The following is a 19,444-nucleotide window of genomic DNA, read 5'->3' as shown; positions in this document are numbered from 1 at the left end:
TCGACATTCTGAAGCTAACCACACTGACGGAATTCTCATCTGAGCGCGTTTACTCAGAATATTGACCAAAGTCAAACTTAGGCCAAAATTCAAAAGCTAAAACGCCTAATCACACCGACTCACACTGAAAACCTCGGGAGTCATGTCGACCGTGCTACTAGCTTAAAATGACCCTTCCGGAGCTGATGAAATCGTCAGAATTGGATTCCGATGTCATCTTCTTGAACTTTTGATCGAAAATGATCATTCAAGGTTCATAAGCTCCAAAACACAAAAACTCACACCAAGACCAAACGAACGACCAGGTGACCGAACTGTCAGTCCCAGCAAGTCATAAATGACTTGGGGTCGCTACAGGAACGCTCTAAACGACACACAGAAGGCAAGACACAAAAATGACCAAGAGGGTCATTACAGCATTTGTGATAGGGAAATTCTCCTTGAGTACACGAATCAAGTGATGACAGTAGGTGACACTCTATTTGAACTAGTGTTCGAGGCTATTGGCCTTGAACCAAACCACCTCAAGGATATGGGTTGTGCAGAGGGGCTTCTAGCTATAGGCCAATATTATCCAGCATGTCCACAACCTGAACTTACTCTAGGCACCAGTAAACATGCTGACAACGACTTCCTCACCGTGCTTCTCCAAGACAACATAGGCGGTCTCCAAGTCCTACATCAGAACCATTGGGTAGATGTTCCCCCTACTCCCGGAGCACTCGTGGTCAATATAGGAGATCTTCTACAGGCAAATAGTGTCACATTTATCATATCTGTATCAGAAACATAATTATCTTATAACTTATGATATTTTTGACACATAATTTTCAGCTTATAACGAATGACAAGTTCAAAAGTGTTGATCACAGAGTACTGGCAAATAAAGTTGGTACAAGGGTATCAATGGCGTGCTTCTTCACGACAGGTTTACTACCAACACAAAAGCTGTATGGACCTATAAAGGAGCTGATATCGGAACAGAATCCTCCGAAGTACAGGGAAACAATGATTAAGGAGTTCACAACTTATCTCAATAACAAAGGGCTGGATGGCACTTCAGCTCTGTTGCATTTTAGACTTTAGACTAAATTGTTTAGCAATTATCATCGCGAATGTAACAGGTAAGGTATGTGTTGGAATAGTTGTGGAAATGAGAGATATTGAATCAAATAAGGTTGTTTGTACAACTATTTATGTCAAATTATGTATGTTCATTATGTACCCATCAATAAATTCTACAAGTAATTTTCATGATTATGCTTAGAAGCACTTGAATTATTTGATCGAATTAGAGAAACTCAATAAGATGTACAATTCATACAAGTTGATAACAGTATGAAGAAAGGAGCAGAATCACCTAAAACTACTTATAATAGTAAGAAACAAATTAAACTAAGACAAAAAAATTTTATTCACATATGAAATACGACAAACAAATCCTAACTAGACATAATTAAATAAATATCAAAAATAACAAATCCTAAATAACTAGATTACTGGTTTAGGCTAAATACTTGAACAAATTTGGGTTCTCTTGGTCTCTTTCCAAGTAATCTCTAGTGATGAGATCTTCCATTTGCTTTTTGATTGCCTTCAAGTCAGGCTTAAACATTGAGCTCAAATGCTCAACACACTCCGCTACTAGTTGTTGATGAGGAAGAACTTTCCGACTCTTCATAATACGCACAATACAAGCATCAATTGCATAACGTCTATCTTTGCCTACATCCTCGATCACCTTTTTCCTTTCATCCACAGGAGGTAATGGGACCCTAATCCGTCTCATCCTGTCAGTGAACTTAGAGTTGAATTCAAAATGATCAGATGACGAAACATCTGTATTGCTAGGCTCCTTAATCAGAATTTTATACTTGGCACATGAAAGGGATTGAAGCAATCTGATCAAGTCATCATCAGCCAAATTTAACGCACTTTTGATTTCTGAGTAACTCAATCTATCTGACGAATTAAACAATAACAGAACAGCAGCCTGATAAGTTCCCAGAATCAATTCAATGGTTTTTGAATCAAACTTCCCATTGACGTTACACGTACCCAATGAATAAATCCATGTCAATTTCCTGTGTTTCTTTTTTGTCTGATAGAATTCGTTGAAGACTTGTACACACATAGCCATTTCCACAGGGAGACTCATATCACAAGATTTATAACTAGGCCAGAATCCACTTGTAAGAACTGTGACAGTTAAATCAATTCCAGGACTCGTACTCGGGTTGTTGCTGAGATATTCTTGAAAATTGTTCTGATTTTCCTTAGCCAAAGTCAAGTCTGTTAGCATTCCCACCATCTTTGATGTAAAATGTCCACCACACTGTTGCTTTAGCTTTGTTAAGATAAGCCTTTCGTGTTCATCATTCGCACTTTTATCAAAGAGCAATCGACGAGAAAGCTTCTTCCTGCAGAACTCCACGAAAAGGTCTTTGTCATTAATGTATGCGAGAAGCTTTACTACCTTATCCAACGTCTCATCAATAGCATCATCACTGAGTTTTTCACTTCCGCCTTTCTTAAGAATATTATCACAATAAGAAGCAAGGAGCTCTGCACTTGAACAACCAGATACAATCTTGTTACAAAACACCTCAAATGCCTCCTTGAAAGCCTTATGAAACAGAGAGTTATTAGCAAAACAGTATGTTACATAAGCCATATACTTATCGTAAAGCTCAATCAACTTTCTAACAAAGAATGGAGTTTCAGACTTGCTATTTGTCGTATCTTCAGCCTGTTGCACCAAAACCATGCCTTCAGCAACGACGTGCTGCTTAAACATATTTGAAACAGGTTCCAATACCTTGTCGATTCTGTGGAATAGCCTATACATTCGAGATAAATCCTCTACCTTGTCATCTCTAAGCAATACTCGACATCCAGAATGCTCCTTCTCAAGTAACTCATTCGTATATACAACCAACAATTCGTTTTGCACTTTCTCTAAAAGTTTCGTCTCACTAACAACATGGAGATAATGAGACACACTATCTTTCTCTTTCTTCAAGCACTCCTCTGCCTTCAACATATAATCTGGACACGAATCTTCCACAATCCAACTTGAAGCTTTTCGAGAATAATAAGCTGCAGTATGTTTAAGTATTGCATCTTCAAAGTCATTCTCATAATACTCCATATTCCCCATTCCAATTCCAACGAATATATCAAACACATTCTTCAATAAACCTCTGTCAATCTGCTCACCCTCGCGTTCTTGTTCAATCAACACAATAACTGCATCTCTAGCTTTACCCTTCAACTTCTCATAAACCAGATCACGAAAGAACATCAGACCAACTTCGTCAAGTCCAGGTAGAGACCATCGGGCAATAAAATATCGTTCCAGATAATGGAAGAAGCGTGAGAGCCACCTAATCATAATTTTGTGATTCGCCCATCTTTTCACAATCTCCCTCAATATGAACTCATCGTGCTTCTCTCGTAAAGAGGGCAGAACTGTATAATTGATATAGTCTACAATTGTTTGCCTGTACTTATCATACAAGTGTTGTGAGTAATCATTCCGCCGCTTATTCTGTGTGCACATGTTAAATATAGTTGTATAGAGCATCATATACTCTTGAGAGCTGAAAAAAAGTTCTTCTCCTTCTAAAATTTTCTTCAATTTAGTAATTCCCATCTGCAAAAATTCCCATCCTTCCTCAAACTCAATAATCTTCACCTCACTCATCGCCATCTTAGAACCACGTATTTTAAGTCCACCGGAGAAAAGAATCGATCACCGGAGAGTTGAATCACAATCGCCGGAGTTTTATTTATAAACTCAAAAGTTGTTGAATCAGACTTCAACTTCTCTCTATTTTGTATATTGAAAACATTCAGCAATACCCCTATTTATAATAGTAAGAAACCAAATTAAATTACGATTAGGAAATCTATTCTTATATGAACTAGGACAAGCAAATTCTAAATAGACATAATTAAATAAATATCAAAAATAACAAATTTTAAACAAATTAGAATTCCTATTCCAACTGCATCTAGAACCGTAAACTTGATGATATTTTTTCATCTCTACAAATATTAATGGACAAAGTTACGTGTTATATTTGATATTTTTCATCTATCATAACATGTTGATAGAGTTACATGCTATTGATGTTAGTATAAGATACCACATAAATTAAAATTTACTAAATTAGTCATTAAATCTCGAATATCTAGTGAAATTAGTTGAAATGTATATAAACTTAAGCATCATAGTTATCGAGAGAATCATAAATAGAAAAAGAACACAAATTTCTCCTCTATTTTTTTTTTTTATTATTTAAAAGGTGATGAATTAAGAAAATACGAAAGGTGAGTAAAATAGATATTAATTAAGATAAGACTAAGAACTGAGTTTACTAAAAATTAAGTATTTCTTCCTACAAGAAGAAAAATATTAAACATCTTATAAGTAGCTTGCTCCTTAATATCGCTGGGATATCTTATTGTTTGCTACACAAGAAGCTGAAATTAATTTAGTTTCAAAAAGAAAAAATAGTTAAATAAATAAAAAAATCCACTAGTTAATTAGTATAGTAATTCAAGACAACCATATCTTTACTCTTTACATTTTCTTTCATTTGTCCACCTTTCTTCTTTCTTATACTCTATATTTAGTATACGAGATAAGATGAGATATTTTAAAATTACATTTTGAATTAAGGATATAAATTTATCTTGTCAGTTCTTAAAAGCTTGAAATTTTAAAAATCGATTTTGGGAATCTATGACCCCAAAACTTAAATAATGAACTCGATCCTTCAGCACGTAATTACAATCTCAAACAAACGTCAGCACACTTTGAAATTGGACCTCCAAAGTCCGAACAACAACTCAAACAAGAACAATGGAAGAATTATATTTGATTTTATTTTTGTGATAGGGATGAACAAGGAAGAACAACATTATTGAGAGGAAGGTATTTTTGCCATGTTGGACTGCCTGGCAGTGGCGGAGTCAGAATTTTCATTAACGGAGTTCAAAATCTAAAAAAATAGACACATGAAGTAGCCGAAGGGGGTTCGACATATACTATATATACCTAAAAAATTATTTTAACCATATATAAATAATATAATTTTCCGTCGAAGGGGTTCGGATGAACCCCCAAACCGTAAGGTGGCTTCACCACTGCTGCTTGGGTGGACTGCCATGTCAGCTATAATGGCAAATATAACGTTTTAAGGGTATTTGTAGTCTAAAACATAAACGGCAACAATAGTTTTGATCCCAAACATAATTAAAAGATATAAATGAGCTATTTCGAATAGTTCGAAGATAATTTTGACCCTTTTCTCGGTTAAAGACGAAGACATACAATATCAACCTGTAATGGCTATTTTGAAAGATTGTAGATATTTGCTAGAAGTGAACAAACACATTTCAAAATTATTTCTTTATAAGTTAGAAATTACATTGCCTAAATAGTGCCTATATAAATGTGTTACAATAAACTAGTTGTTCACTTGGAATAAGAAGACAATATTCAAAAGGTATATATTAAATACAAGACTATATTTTATAGATGTGAAAACGCCTTTTAATCATAGGCTTAATCAACACGATCATAAATATACGAGTTCAAAAATTCAAATGCAGTACAATTAATATCATAGGCTTAATTATGACATATCTCATCTTATTTCGTCAATTTGGGATTATTTGAATGAAATACTATCTAATTACATAAATATTCTTATAATACTGATCTATTATATAGTTTGAAATAATTACACATTGTCTCACTAATTAATAAATTCGTATTAAATTTCAAAATAAGATAAATACACAATTTCTTCAGATTTCAAGACATGTATCAAAGATACTAGATACATTTATCTTTGGTACCATACACATAATGAAATACAAAAGATTTCAAGTCAGATACATGTATCAAATATACTATATACATCTATCTTTGATACCAAATACATTTTGATGCGAGCAAGAGAGTTAGTGTATCCTAGATACACGTGAATCACACTTGATTATAGTGTATCTGCAATAAATTACATCTAATTTGACCTGCATATATCAGAGATACATATATCTGAGTGCGCCAAATACATGTATCTAGTGAAGTAAATGTGGTACGCAAGGTGATTTCAAAAACCAAAGTAAAGACACGTAATTAAACTCTAAACCAGTGTGTTTGCTCTTATTTTATTCCATACTAAAGACGGAATAAAATAATCTAAAAACTATAATTCCAGAATAATTTAGCCCTTCCGCATATCAAACAATCCCAATATAAACTCATGCCCCACAAAAGCCCATTAAGAGCTTGAAAATTTGAAAAATTAGCCACAAATATGAAATTCAGACAATCATAGTTCATCTTTCACCGTCCGATCAAATCCCCTGCAAACCAACGGCCAGATCAATCCCCACACGCGCCTCTCTCAAATTTCAAAATTCTTCTTCTTCCTCCCGCTTCCATTTTCAGATCTTTCCAAAACCCAAACGGCTACACTCTTTCTCTCTCTACCAGTCACTGAAAACTCACAAAAAAACACACACAAACACCTAAAACACACAGTAGCTCGCACAAATATCATTACAAACAGAGAAGAATAAGTTCGGTTCGTCATTTTTCTCTTAAACGCTCAGAAACACCTAAATACACAGTGGCTCAGTCAAGTACACCTAATAGAAGCATAGATTCACCCTGTTTTCAACGATTGAAGATGTCGAATAAGGAGAAAGGTGTAAATGTTCAGGTTTTGCTTCGTTGCAGGTAACCTGTGAAAAAAATTAAAAATTTGTGATTTTGTGATTAGGGTTTTTTAATTTACGGTGTTTGGAAATTGGGTCTTCGATTTTCTTGATGTTTTGATGTGTTTTGGGTTGATTTTCAGGCCGTTTAGTAATGATGAGTTGCGGAGTAATGCTCCGCAAGTGGTGACTTGCAATGAGTTTCAGAGAGAGGTTGCTGTTTCACAGAACATTGCTGGAAAACACATAGATAGGATTTTTACTTTCGATAAGGTAATGTTTCGATTGTTTGATTATTATAATGTTTTTGTTGAGTTGGTTAAGTACATGGACTAGAACTGGATTTTTTAGAAATTGAACATTAGTGTGGTTGCTGATGTGACTAAGCATTTTAGTTTAGTTTGGAGCTCATAGTTGGGTATGGAATTAATTTGATATTGTTATGAAATGTGATGTCATTCACAGTGCTAAAATGTGTAAATGTGATACTTTTATGTAATTCAGAAAGTGTTACTTAGATATTGTTATGCTTGCTCTATTGTTAAAGTACAGGTTTTTGGCCCCTCTGCACAACAAAGGGACCTCTATGATCAAGCAATTATCCCCATTGTCAATGAAGTTTTAGAGGGATTTAACTGTACAATTTTTGCTTATGGGCAAACTGGTACCGGCAAAACTTACACTATGGAAGGTGAATGCAAGAGGTCCAAGGTACTGAATAGCAGGCTTTGAGCTTCTGTTCACTTTAAAAGCTTGCTTAGGTACATTTTTTTCTTATTTTTGATTGTATGACATTGCAGAGTGGGCCTAACGGAGAGCTTCCACTAGGAGCAGGTGTTATACCTAGAGCTGTCAAGCAAATTTTTGATACATTAGAGAGTCAAAATGCAGAATACAGTGTGAAAGTTACATTCTTAGAGTTGTATAATGAAGAAATCACTGACTTGTTAGCCCCTGAGGATTTGTCTAAAGTTGCTTTAGAAGACAGACAGAAGAAACAATTGCCACTCATGGAAGATGGGAAAGGTGGAGTTCTAGTTAGAGGGCTTGAAGAAGAAATTGTGACAAGTGCCAGTGAGATATTCACCTTAATTGAAAGGGGTTCATCAAAACGCCGGACTGCAGAAACCTTGCTCAATAAGCAATCAAGGTATACTTTTTTTGCTCATATTGATAGTCATTATATTATCATTTGCGTACAAGATGACAGAAGTAATAGTTTTGTTTCAGTCGGTCACATTCTCTTTTTTCCATCACAATACACATCAAGGAAGCAACCCCTGAAGGCGAAGAACTAATAAAATGTGGCAAGTTGAATTTAGTTGATTTGGCTGGTTCAGAGAATATTTCTCGCTCTGGGGCTAGGGAGGTAACACATTTACTCATCCATCTATCAACTCATTAGAAATTGATTTCTTGATCTCATTTAATCAAACATATACAATTGATTTATTTTTCTTCTTTCGTAAGGCACCTCACTCTTAGTTTTTTCGTCCTTTTGTTGTCTCATTTAGAGTTAGTTGTACTTTTCATACCTCACGTTCTATCTTTCTGTTGTATTGCTTATAGTGAAATAGGAAATCATTCTGTTCTTTTAAATATTTCACAATTTTAATTCCTAGGGTCGTGCAAGGGAAGCTGGAGAAATAAACAAAAGTTTACTCACACTTGGACGAGTGATTAATGCCCTTGTTGAGCATCTTGGGCATATTCCTTACAGGTATCTATGGTTTTTGGTGGTTCTTTATCCATTTTTGGATCTGTATACTTATTATGCCATTTTTTATGATGCTAATCCAGGGATAGCAAACTTACACGTTTGCTGCGTGATTCATTGGGAGGAAGAACCAAAACATGTATCATTGCCACAGTGTCACCTGCTGTGCACTGTCTTGAGGAGACTCTGAGCACACTAGACTATGCCCACAGAGCAAAAAACATAAGGAATAAGCCTGAGGTAAATTTGGAAAAAAGCAAAAATGATTTCCACGTCAGAATCACCTTATGCTGCTCTCTCACTCTTTCAATATAGAAAATCTTTGTCTAATGTTCACTTCACTTTGTATTCAAATAACAAAAGCTTTCCATCTTCTGTGTGTATGCAATCTATGATCTTTGCCATAGCATTCTATGATCTTTGTAGTGTTTTATACTGCGACATGTGAGCATCCCTCGTATTGCTGTCTGGAGCAAGTACTGAAGCTTGTATAAGTTTTGAAGTACCATACACCAGCGGTGGTTAGATTATATTCCTTTTGGAGTGGAGTGGCATTGAGTTTGGTTAATCAAGTTATTTGGTATGCTGCTCTACCAACAACAAAATGTTCCAGATTTACTGCTATAACTGCAAGAAGATTTTTGTTAAGGTTGTTTGTCAGGAAGTGTTTATATCTGCCAGAAAGAGCTAAGAGCCATTGGGGAATATGAATAACTTAGCTGACATTTTAAAAAGCAAATTTGTTACTGGCTGTGAATCTAGTCACTTTGGCTTCTTAGTTGAATTCTATTCGTTAGACTTAATTTATCGACATTTGTTGTGTGTGCAATACTTGATGCATTATCTAATACACTCTGTTTTCCAGATAACTTCATAAGATTATAATAAATTGAACTGTAATAATTGTTTTAGTTCTTCTTTGCTTCAACATCTTATTCCTTTTGATGTTAATCTGTAGGTGAATCAAAAAATGATGAAATCAACCCTCATCAAGGATTTGTATGGAGAAATTGAGCGGCTTAAAGGAGGTCATTGCTTTATAATTAGACTGAGATATTTTAAAGGCTTCTTTCCACAAGTTCAGAGCAACATTTTACTGATTCCCCTTTGTTCCAACTGCTTTCTTCCAGAGGTATATGCTGCTCGTGAGAAGAATGGTGTTTATATACCAAAAGAACGATATTATCAGGAGGAGAGCGAGAGAAAAGTAGGTGCTTTTGCATTGTCCTTTTTTCTATTCCCCTTGACTTTTGAAGGAATGAGTAGTAAAATATTTAGTTTGTCTAGTATATCGTCAAATCTTATCTTGATGAGATTCAAGGGTTCATCTGCTTATATAGCCCTGTTCCCTTTATTTCTATATTTTACTTTACAAATTTATTCGGAAACAATCTCTCTACCTCCAAGAGGTAGGAGTAAGGTCTATGTACTCTCCTCCCTAGACACCACTGGATTTAACTGGATATATTGTTGTTGGTTTATTAGGATTTATTCAGTTTGTTTATTGCAAGAGTTTTCTGATATAGAATCTTTTACCGTTTCTATTTTTAGGCAATGGCAGATCAAATTGAACAAATGGGAGTAAGCATAGAAAACCAACAGAAGGTCTGTACTTGACTGAAACCCTCGTTGTTGAATAGTTCTTTTATATTCCACTTCTTATGTGATAAGTAACTTTTGTTTTGGTCTGTGATAAATCAGCAACTCGAGGAGTTACAAAGTAGACATGATTGTCAGGTTCAACAGTGCTCAGATTTGACTTGTAAACTTGATGCAACACAGGTGATTAGCTGCCTTTTATTCCTTCGTCGTGTTTTGCAACCTTTTAGGAAGTTCTTATGGTTGAGGGTTCTTGCAGAAACAATTGAACCAAACAAGCAAATTGCTAGCCTACACTGAGGAACAGTTGAGACAAAATCTATACACTCTCAAGGAGCGGGATTTTATCATCTCTGAACAAAAAAAAGCTGGTATAGCTATCTGACCATTCATTTTGAAGTGTGCTTTCCCATTCAGTATTAACTTTGAAAGCTGATATTTTCAGAAAATGCCCTGGCTCACCAAGCATGTGTTTTACGGGCTGACTTAGAGAAATCAATTCAAGAGAATGCTTCCTTGTTTCAAAAAATTGGTAAGTAATTTAATCGCTTCTGCTGCATGATTTGTCAGGATTATTCACTTCATCCTATCTGTTTTATTTTTTCCAGCTAGAGAGGATAAACTGAGCACTGATAATCGGTCAGTGGTAGACAACTTTCAAACTGAGCTTGCAAAGCAACTTGGTAGTCTTTCCACCACTGTGGCAACATCAGTGTCTCGACAAAATGAACACCTCCACCATGTCGAGAAAATCTGTCATAATTTTCTTGAATCACATGAGAAGGTGATTACTGGATTCCAGTGGCTCTTCTCCTATTTCATTTTCTGCTTTCCCCTTCTATTTGTTTGGCTTGTTCTGCTAGTGATTTCTGTGCTTTTCTTTGGTTCTCTCTAGTTGTTTTAAACCTTCAATGTCATAACTTTTCTTGTAGGCTGCCTTAGACTTGACGAATAAAATTCATTCTTCAAAGGCCTTGTACATATCTCACTTTGAGGCTATGCAAAATGTAGTGAAGCTGCATAAAGCCACTGCTAATGCTGCTCTGGAGGAAATTTCATCTTTGGCTTCTTCTAATTCAATTTCCACTAAAGAAGTATGACATGAAAGTTTTGCTTTCAGCTTCTGATGTATTTGGATTTCTGTCCGTGTAAAATAATAGATGTATTTGTGGTTTGAATACCTTTTCTTTATTCCTCTCCTCGTTGCAGTTTTTAGATGCAGAGTCTGTTGAAGCAAATTTAATTTTTGATGAACTTCAGAGCACTCTGTCAACCCACCAAGGAGAAATGGCACATTTTGCTAGAGAGCTTCGTCAGGTTTCCTTATGAACTTTACTTGTAAAATTTGATTGATAATCAACACTTCTTACATCCAGAGATTTGGTTGTTAAAGTTCATTTGAGGATATAGTTCTGCATTGTTCATTCTTTTCATGTTCATCATTGTTTTTTTTCCAATTATGTAGAGATTTAATGACAGTACAGAGCATTTGACAAATATCTCTGAGATCATACAAGGATTTTTTGACAAACTTTTAGAAGAATCAAAAAGACTTGAAAGACATTCAACAACAGCTGATGAGATTCAAACGAAGTCTATTGCTGAATTTGAGAAGGCATATGAGGTATGCCTTTAAGACCTGATACAACAATGTTGTTGTTTCTCTAATTTTGATGTCTGTGTTTGTCTACTTTAGGAGCAATCAAGATCAGATGCAGAAAAGCTTATTGCTGAGGTGACTTCCTTGGTCTCCAATCACATGCGTCGCCAAAAAGAACTGGTTTGTTTTTATACTCTAAGATCTCCAATCTTATGTAATATACATATGATCTTTCCTTCTGTTCCCTTTCTCAAAGTCTACCTGACAGGTTGGTGCAAGGCTTGGTGATCTTAGAGAAACTGTTTCTGGAAATAAGACATTCTTGGATGGGCATGTATCCTCTATGGAAGGTATTACAACAGATACAAAAAGAAAATGGCAGGACTTTTATACGCAAGCAGAAGGTGAGACCAAAGAAAATGCTGATTTCTCAGCTGCTAAACATTGCCGAATGGAGTTACTCATGCAGAAGTGGTAAGTATCTGAATTTGCACCTTATATATGTGATTTTTTAAAATTCTGCTAAGTTTCAGTAGTTGTTATTTGGTTAACTCAACTCTGATCTGAATTTGTTGGCCTTTTTCAATGAATAGTTGTTTCTCCTTTACTCTATTTCATTTTAAATATTTTTGCTTCTACTTTTTCCGTAAGCAATTGTGTGTGGCTTTTCTATCCAGTGTAAGCACAACTGAAACCACTGTGAAACGGTTGCAAAGTACTCATGAATTGGCAAAAGACATGGGCAATCAACATGTTTCAACAATGCATTCAGTTGTCAGGTAAACTTTCAATGTTACTTGGTATTTTATTCTGCCTGAAGAGAGCAGATAAGTAACAACATTGGTTACTTCTAATAAATGAAAGATGTATATTACCTTATGTTTTGTAAATGTATAAGAATTCATCTCCTTAGTCTGAAAAGTAAATTATCTAAAGCCATACTAAACATTTTATTTCGTTTATTTATGACAAGAAGACCGCCTTCCTTTGCAAACAGATAAATAGAAATAAACAACAGGTGTAATATTCCTACCACCATCTAATTAAATTGTTGATGGGGGATTGGGGAGGTTTCCAAGTTTTTGTTCAATTTTCAGTTCCTTTTTTTGCCTATTAACACTGTTAGTTAAAGAAACTATTTTGGGAAATGTGATGTTTTTTCATCTTTTGTTCATTTGTGCCTATTCACTCAATATCTGCTTCCTTTGTTCCAGAACCAGTGGTAGGGTTTGCAACATAATTTTTCATTTTATTGGTTGAAAATATTTCCAAGTGTTCAAATTAACTTATAATACTCTTGTTTCCTATTTACTGAGACAACTTCATTGGAGTTGGGAATTGAGAGTGTTTTTATGGATGTATGTATTATTTTGTACTGGTGAAAGAGAAATCATCAAGTAGTTGAAATTTGTTGGGAGAATATTAGATAATTGCCTATATCTAGAAGCGCTTAGGGAATTTGTGAGTGGTTAAACTTGCATTGTCAGCAATAATGGATCTCGGAAGGTTTATAACAAACAACAGGACATGAACCTGCAGAAATATAATAGATATTGACTATGTTGTTCGGTATTTGAAAAGCAAATATGAGCTTATTACTTTTTCTTGAAGAGAAACTTGAGCACTGCATACAACATTATTATGACATCCTTTTTTTTTTCTTTTCCCTGTTACAGGAACATATGCGATAGCAATGAGCAACATGTAATTGAATTTGATTCCACAAGGGAAGCTGCTGAAGAAGCTGTGAAAAGGAATAGTGAAGATATCATTAAATCTATTGACGGTAAGTTTTTAAAAATTTGTCTAGTATGTTCTGATTTTGGGTTGTCGCTTTTGAGTTTTTTTTTTTTAACAGAACAAAAGGTAGGCATGCAATTCAATACTAAGAAAATCTTCTATAGATAGGCAATAAGTTAGACATTTTGGAAGTAAATTGTGCTCATACAAGCAAAAATTCTAACATGGTAAAATGACGTAGTACATTTCATAGTAGATTATCTAGTTTCGTCTGTCATGATTAGTTCATATTTTGGTTCGGGTGCTGCTGCCAATATGTTGTTTCAATTTTTGTAGTAATTTTTCTAAAAAAGTAGCTTATACAATGGTGTTTTTTTATGGTTGGCGTGATTTGGTGATGACTATTGAATGCTGTTTCGTAATGTTTCCTCTGGTTTCATTCTTATCCAGGCTTATCAGGGGAAGAGAGAGGATCTATATCTGGCATTTTGGATACTGCCAGTGCACACTCGGAGACCCTTGATGAACTTAAGAAAGATCATTGCACACAGTCTACCTCCATTGAACAGAAGGCCCTTGAAACATTTCAGCAGAAGTTTATGGTATGTTGATCAAGAATCTTACTACACTTAAAATGTTCAGGATCTACCCTGGACATATTTAGCTTCTCAGAATTTCACTTTGTTATGACATTTTTGCTGTTGGCTAGAAGATGAGACAATGCTGTCATAGTCCATTTTCCTCATAACTAGTGCAATTCTGTTGGCCGAATAAGAAAAATAAATCCCTACATACCTAATACCTGCTTGGTTGACGTTATTAGATAATAGAAACACTAAGCTATGGGGGAATTCATGTGTTGTTTTATGTAGGATAGAAATGTGGAATAAGAATTACATGTATTAGCAATATGGAGATAAAGTATATAAAGAGAAAAATGCCCTTAAAAGTAGATGAGCCCTACATACCATTCCTTGCTACATTATTTTCCGCTTTATAATAATCCATTCGTAGCTCTTGGCATTTTCTAGTTAAGAAAAGACGTTGTACTGTGTTACTTGTGCTGAACTTTTATTACTTTTCTGACTGATGTTCAGGATTATGAGCCAACTGGAACAACACCAATTAGGTCTGAGCCAGATGTACCAAGCAAGGGAACAATTGAGTCGTTGCGAGCCATGCCAATGGAGACTCTACTAGAGGAGTTTCGAGAAAACAATTCATTCGAGTCCTTCCAAGTAAAGGATTTAAAGCCATCACTTATACCACGATCTCCTCTCTCACTGATTAACAATTAGCAGATTGGTTTCATCATTCCCTCCTGCATATGATCACTTAATCTGTATCAGTATTTTCCTTGTATACTGAGTGAAACTGCAAACTGCAGTATATATTGTAGGTTGTTTGATTCAGTCTTAAAATATAAATCCCACCTTGGGATTTAGAAAAATGGCTGTAAATGAGTAACTCTTGGTGTTATTCCTTGAAGAGTTGATAATTCAACCGCCAAACCAACCAAATCAAACCACAAATTTTTTATTTTTTTTCGGTTTGATTTGGTTTGACTTTACGGTTTGACTTGTACACCCCTAAGTCATTAGTCCTGGCGAAAGCAACTAGTACTGCTCATTGGCTGTTTATATGGGATCAACCAAATTTTAGTCTAATTAAAGTTTGTCAATCAAATTTAGAAAAATCAACATGTACTAATACACATGGAAAATATCAAATTCATTAATTCGTACTTCATGATCTCAAAAACGACTTTAGTCGAAGCTCAATCAAATTCAGGAATTCAGCATGGTCATTACATAAAAATGATCAAATTCATGAATTTGTGTTTCATGACCCCAAAATATAACACACAAAATATAACCAATTTCTTGAATTCAAAAGCAATGGTTATTTTCAGGCTAATTATAGTCCATCTACTCCATATATGAACTAAATTTCAAGAAACAATAACCATTGGTGCCAAATTTCCAATGTTCAAATCCAAAACCCCAAAGATTTTGTCTTCCAAATATGCAACACTTTGTTATTCTTCAGCTCCCTCTATAGCTGAGGCCACCACTCATCATCATCAAGTAGTTCTTGAACAAACAACAATTTCACAATTTTCTCATTATTTTGATCCAAGATTCTATCTTTCTCAACTTATAAAGTGTAAAAATCTTTATCAAGTAAAACAAGTTCATGCTCAAATAACAACTAATGGGTTTCTTGAAAATCAAATTGTTGCTAATAAACTTCTATACATATATTGTATGCATAAGTCTTTAGATGATTCATATGCTTTGTTTTGTGGATTTAGTGAGAAAAATGCTGTTTCTTGGAGTGTTATGGTTGGTGGGTATGCTAAAGCTGGAGACTTTATGAACTGTTTTAGGACTTTTAAGGAGTATTTAAGATCTGGGGTTAGACCAGATACTTATACTTTGCCTTTTGTGATAAGGGTTTGTAGAGATACAATGGATCTGCAAATGGGTAGATTGATTCATAGTGTTGTTTACAAATGTGGGTTGCTGTTAGATGACTTTGTTGTTGCAGCACTTGTTGATATGTATTCAAAATGTATGGTTATTGGGGATGCAAAGCAACTGTTTGATGGAATGCCTAAGAGGGATGTTGTGACTTGGACCGTTATGATTGGGGCATGTACGGAGTGTGGAGATCCGACTGAGGCTTTAGTTTTGTTTGATCAAATGAGAGAGGAAGGAGTTGTCCCGGATAAAGTCGCTGTGGTAAATGTAGTTAATGCTTGTGCAAAGATAGGGGCAATGCATAAGGCTAAGTTAGTACATGAATATATAGTGAAGAACAAGTTTTCGTTCGATGTTATCTTGGGGACAGCGATGGTTGACATGTATGCTAAATGTGGATCGGTTGATGTTGCAAGGGAAGTGTTTGATGGTTTGAGAGAAAAGAATGTTATAACTTGGAGTGCGATGATAGCAGCTTATGGTTATCATGGCCAAGGAAACAAAGCTGTTGATATGTTCCCTATGATGTTAAGGACGGGAATATTGCCTAACAAGATCACATTTGTTTCTCTTTTGTATGCGTGTAGTCATAGTGGGCTGGTTGAAGAAGGTAAACAACTTTTCAATTCTATGCAGAAAGAGTACGGAGTGAAGCCTGATATCAAACATTTTACCTGTATGGTGGACCTCTTGGGCCGTGCTGGGAAAATTGACGATTCATTAAAGTTAATAGAGGATATGGCTGTTGAAAAAGATGAAGGGCTTTGGGGGGCGTTACTTGGAGCATGTAGAATTCATGGACATGTAGAGCTTGCCGAAATGGCAGCAAAATCCTTGATTGAATTGCAACCCGAAAATGCAGGGCACTACGTCTTGCTATCAAATATATATGCTAAAGCTGGTAAATGGAAGGACATGGCCAAGATTAGGGAATTAATGAGCCATCAAAAATTGAAGAAAGTCCCCGGTTGGACATGGATTGAAGTTGATAACAAGATTCACCGATTCAGCGTTGGAGACCACACCCATCCTCTATCGAAAGAGATCTATGAGAAGTTAAAATATCTGCTCAAGGAACTAGAGATTTCTGGTTATATTCCGGATACAAACTTTGTGTTGCATGATGTTGATGAGGAACTTAAGCTTGGAAACCTATTCTCTCATAGTGAAAAGTTGGCTATTGCATTTGGCCTCATAAGCACACCTGAACAATCCACTATTAGAATTATGAAGAACCTTAGAGTATGTGGTGACTGCCACACATTCTGTAAGTTTGTTTCTCAGGTTACAAGTAGGGTGATCATTGTCCGTGATGCAAATCGGTTTCACCACTTCAAAGAAGGTGCCTGTTCTTGCAAAGATTACTGGTGATTGGCTTTGTTCCAGCCTTATGAGGTGAATGTTATGCCGTAATGCTACCGGGTGTGTGTCGAATAGTGCATTTTTTTAGAGGATCCAACGCAGGTGCAACAATATTTTTTTTGGAGATTCCGAGCAACATAGGATGAGAGGGGCCGGGGATGAAGAAAGTGGACTAAACAGACTAACATTTCTCATCGAAAATATACATGAAAAGAATCATATCGAAAACACCCCTAACCAACCCCTTCTTTCGTAGATCCTGTGTATTGTAAGTGATCTGAGCCTGCCTGCAACGAGCCTCTTGTCGAGGCAAGTGAAGTTGGTGAGCTGTATGATGGACAACGCTATCCTGCAGTTTGGACAGGACTCCACTGTTAGTTAGTACTTAGTATCCTCTGGGTTTTGGGGTGGACATTCACTCTATTTTATTATATACGCTTACCGAAAAGAATATTTTTTGATATACCTAAGACATGGATCTATATGAACAAAGGACCATGATGAGTCGTTACTACTAGCATATGGTCTCTTATTTTGCAAAGATGTAAGGTGTGCCTCCTATATGGAGTTTTTCATATGTTTAATTTCAATTACCTTTCATGTCTCTTAGTTAATCAGAAATTGAGATGTTTTCCTGCATCACTATCTTTCATCACATGTTAGTATTTGAATCTTTCATCACATGTTAGTAATTGTAATTCAAAGAGGAAAGAAGAGCAAAATATACTTCTTGTCTGGGAAAACTGAACCACGGGAAGTAATCAATGCATTGTTCATTGAAATAGATCCCTTTGACAAGCAAATAAATGGTTCCATCATGCTTAGTATCATTTTGTCGTCTCTTTATGCTGCATTCTACTCTTAATTTTACATTGAATTAGTTATTGTATTGATAAGTAGCTTGCAGGACTCTGAGACAAGTTACAATTATGCCTCGATCACAAACTAGTTGGGGTGTGCTCTATGAAACCTCAATAATATTTCTGTTCAGACAACGAAATACTTCTTTACCCATACTTGAGTTAAGTCTGAAAGTTCAGCTCTTTATTATTCATTTCTCTTGAAATAATTTACCAAACTCTAAATTTCTGCTGCTACTCAATTTTATTTTATTTTTGATAACCGAGAAATCCGCCTGTGACCCGCCCTTTGAACCAATCACAGCCTTCTGAACTCGGTGGATAATGGGCCCGCCCCTCTACCCTTCTCCACTTAAATACCGGGCTTCGCTTTGCATGGTGTAGGGCTTGAATCTGCGACCTAAGCCACAAATCCTCCACCTTTTGCCCAACTTCCGAGCTAGGCCTTGGGGGCTGAAGGTTTTAAAAACCTGTTTAAGCTAAATAACACAAAGGGAAATCAAGACTGCGCCTAAAATCAAAAAAGACGAGAGAGAGAAAAAAGAATGGAAGCAGAAGAAGTAGAATTTTATTAATACTTCATATTAGATATATAAGAGCCTAGAATGAAAAGTAAAAAATAATAATAACACACGATCAGCAGTTCACTTAACAACTCCTAAAAAATAGGAAAGCATGACTAACAACTAATTGACTAAGTCTTAGTTAAAACATAGGCAGTAAAATTAAATTTACTGCAGTTCAAAAGCAGATTCCTAACAGGGGCACTGCTGCTACTCAAATTTTAACTCCTGTTTTTTTCAATTCTGTTAGTTTTTGTTATATTTACTTTTTGTTGCTCAAGCTATTGTAAGTGGCTGAATTCATGTTTTCAATTTTTAGTTTCAGGTGGTAATTGGCCTTATACTTTCCTATTAGTTGCTGTTGAAGTATTTGAATATACTCAGAAACTGTGGTAGTTGGTTCAAGGCTTCCGATGGTTTCAATTTTCTTTTCCTGTTTCTATAATCATAATTTGTTGTGCAGGAGCTTCAGCAAAGGACTTCAATATTTTGCTTTAAGGAGATCATAGCCGCGACCCCTTGACATCCTTTCTTGACATGGCCAGCTATTTTTTTGTCTTGTGCTCTCTTCTTCCTCCTTTTTGTGTAGTCATTGCGTTTATGTTCCTTGCAGATAATTGAATTCTTTTGCAAGATGGAGTACTTAGAAAGCTTACCAATGCTACGTTCGAATGGTGGACTAATTGGATGTCACAAAAAAATTCTAATGAGTTAATTCTATAATTCAATTAGAAGGAAAGTTCAAATATGTGGTTTGTGAGTAAGAATAGGAGATTTGTATG

At 35.5% G+C, this 19,444-nt stretch overlaps 4 protein-coding genes across 4 annotated transcripts; 3 read left to right on the top strand and 1 right to left on the bottom strand.

The window, feature by feature from the left end:
- Nucleotides 1–448: 448 nt before the first annotated feature.
- LOC102587770 (1-aminocyclopropane-1-carboxylate oxidase homolog 3-like) lies at nt 449–1,086 on the top strand. Its single transcript, XM_015306045.1, has 2 exons — nt 449–751; nt 835–1,086. Exons 1-2 carry the CDS (start codon nt 461–463, stop codon nt 1,084–1,086), a joined length of 543 nt encoding a protein of 180 aa, XP_015161531.1. The 5' UTR covers nt 449–460.
- Nucleotides 1,087–1,504: 418 nt separating this feature from the next.
- LOC102596603 (cullin-1-like) lies at nt 1,505–3,737 on the bottom strand. Its single transcript, XM_006341027.2, has one exon. It carries the CDS (start codon nt 3,710–3,712, stop codon nt 1,505–1,507), a length of 2,208 nt encoding a protein of 735 aa, XP_006341089.1. The 5' UTR covers nt 3,713–3,737.
- Nucleotides 3,738–6,377: 2,640 nt separating this feature from the next.
- LOC102596275 (125 kDa kinesin-related protein) lies at nt 6,378–14,802 on the top strand. The gene is made up of 23 exons (XM_006341026.2): nt 6,378–6,760; nt 6,882–7,011; nt 7,291–7,449; nt 7,539–7,888; nt 7,969–8,107; nt 8,361–8,458; nt 8,539–8,695; nt 9,414–9,483; nt 9,586–9,662; nt 10,007–10,060; nt 10,157–10,237; nt 10,314–10,425; nt 10,500–10,586; nt 10,663–10,838; nt 10,987–11,148; nt 11,264–11,371; nt 11,520–11,678; nt 11,751–11,834; nt 11,923–12,128; nt 12,332–12,433; nt 13,331–13,440; nt 13,845–13,996; nt 14,492–14,802. Exons 1-23 carry the CDS (start codon nt 6,711–6,713, stop codon nt 14,690–14,692), a joined length of 3,024 nt encoding a protein of 1,007 aa, XP_006341088.1. The 5' UTR covers nt 6,378–6,710; the 3' UTR covers nt 14,693–14,802.
- A 492-nt stretch (nt 14,803–15,294) lies between these two features.
- Nucleotides 15,295–17,894, top strand: LOC107059474 (pentatricopeptide repeat-containing protein At4g21065-like). The gene has a single exon (XM_015305993.1). It carries the CDS (start codon nt 15,380–15,382, stop codon nt 17,246–17,248), a length of 1,869 nt encoding a protein of 622 aa, XP_015161479.1. The 5' UTR covers nt 15,295–15,379; the 3' UTR covers nt 17,249–17,894.
- Nucleotides 17,895–19,444: the final 1,550 nt, after the last annotated feature.

This window comes from Solanum tuberosum, unplaced genomic scaffold (assembly GCF_000226075.1).
Source record: "Solanum tuberosum cultivar DM 1-3 516 R44 unplaced genomic scaffold, SolTub_3.0 scf00021, whole genome shotgun sequence".
NCBI lineage: Eukaryota > Viridiplantae > Streptophyta > Magnoliopsida > Solanales > Solanaceae > Solanum > Solanum tuberosum.
The sequence above is the reverse complement of the archived record's forward strand: the minus strand, read 5'-3'. Positions and strand labels throughout refer to the sequence as shown.

Coding starts and splice junctions, on each gene's coding strand:
- LOC107059474 (XM_015305993.1), top strand. CDS start 15,380: ATGTTCAAATCCAAAACCCCAAAGATTTTGTCTTCCAAATATGCAACA.
- LOC102587770 (XM_015306045.1), top strand. CDS start 461: ATGACAGTAGGTGACACTCTATTTGAACTAGTGTTCGAGGCTATTGGC. Junction 752..834: donor ATATAGGAGATCTTCTACAG/GCAAATAGTGTC, acceptor CATAATTTTCAG/CTTATAACGAATGACAAGTT.
- LOC102596275 (XM_006341026.2), top strand. CDS start 6,711: ATGTCGAATAAGGAGAAAGGTGTAAATGTTCAGGTTTTGCTTCGTTGC. Junction 7,012..7,290: donor GGATTTTTACTTTCGATAAG/GTAATGTTTCGA, acceptor GTTAAAGTACAG/GTTTTTGGCCCCTCTGCACA. Junction 7,889..7,968: donor TTGCTCAATAAGCAATCAAG/GTATACTTTTTT, acceptor GTTTTGTTTCAG/TCGGTCACATTCTCTTTTTT.
- LOC102596603 (XM_006341027.2), bottom strand. CDS start 3,712: ATGGCGATGAGTGAGGTGAAGATTATTGAGTTTGAGGAAGGATGGGAA.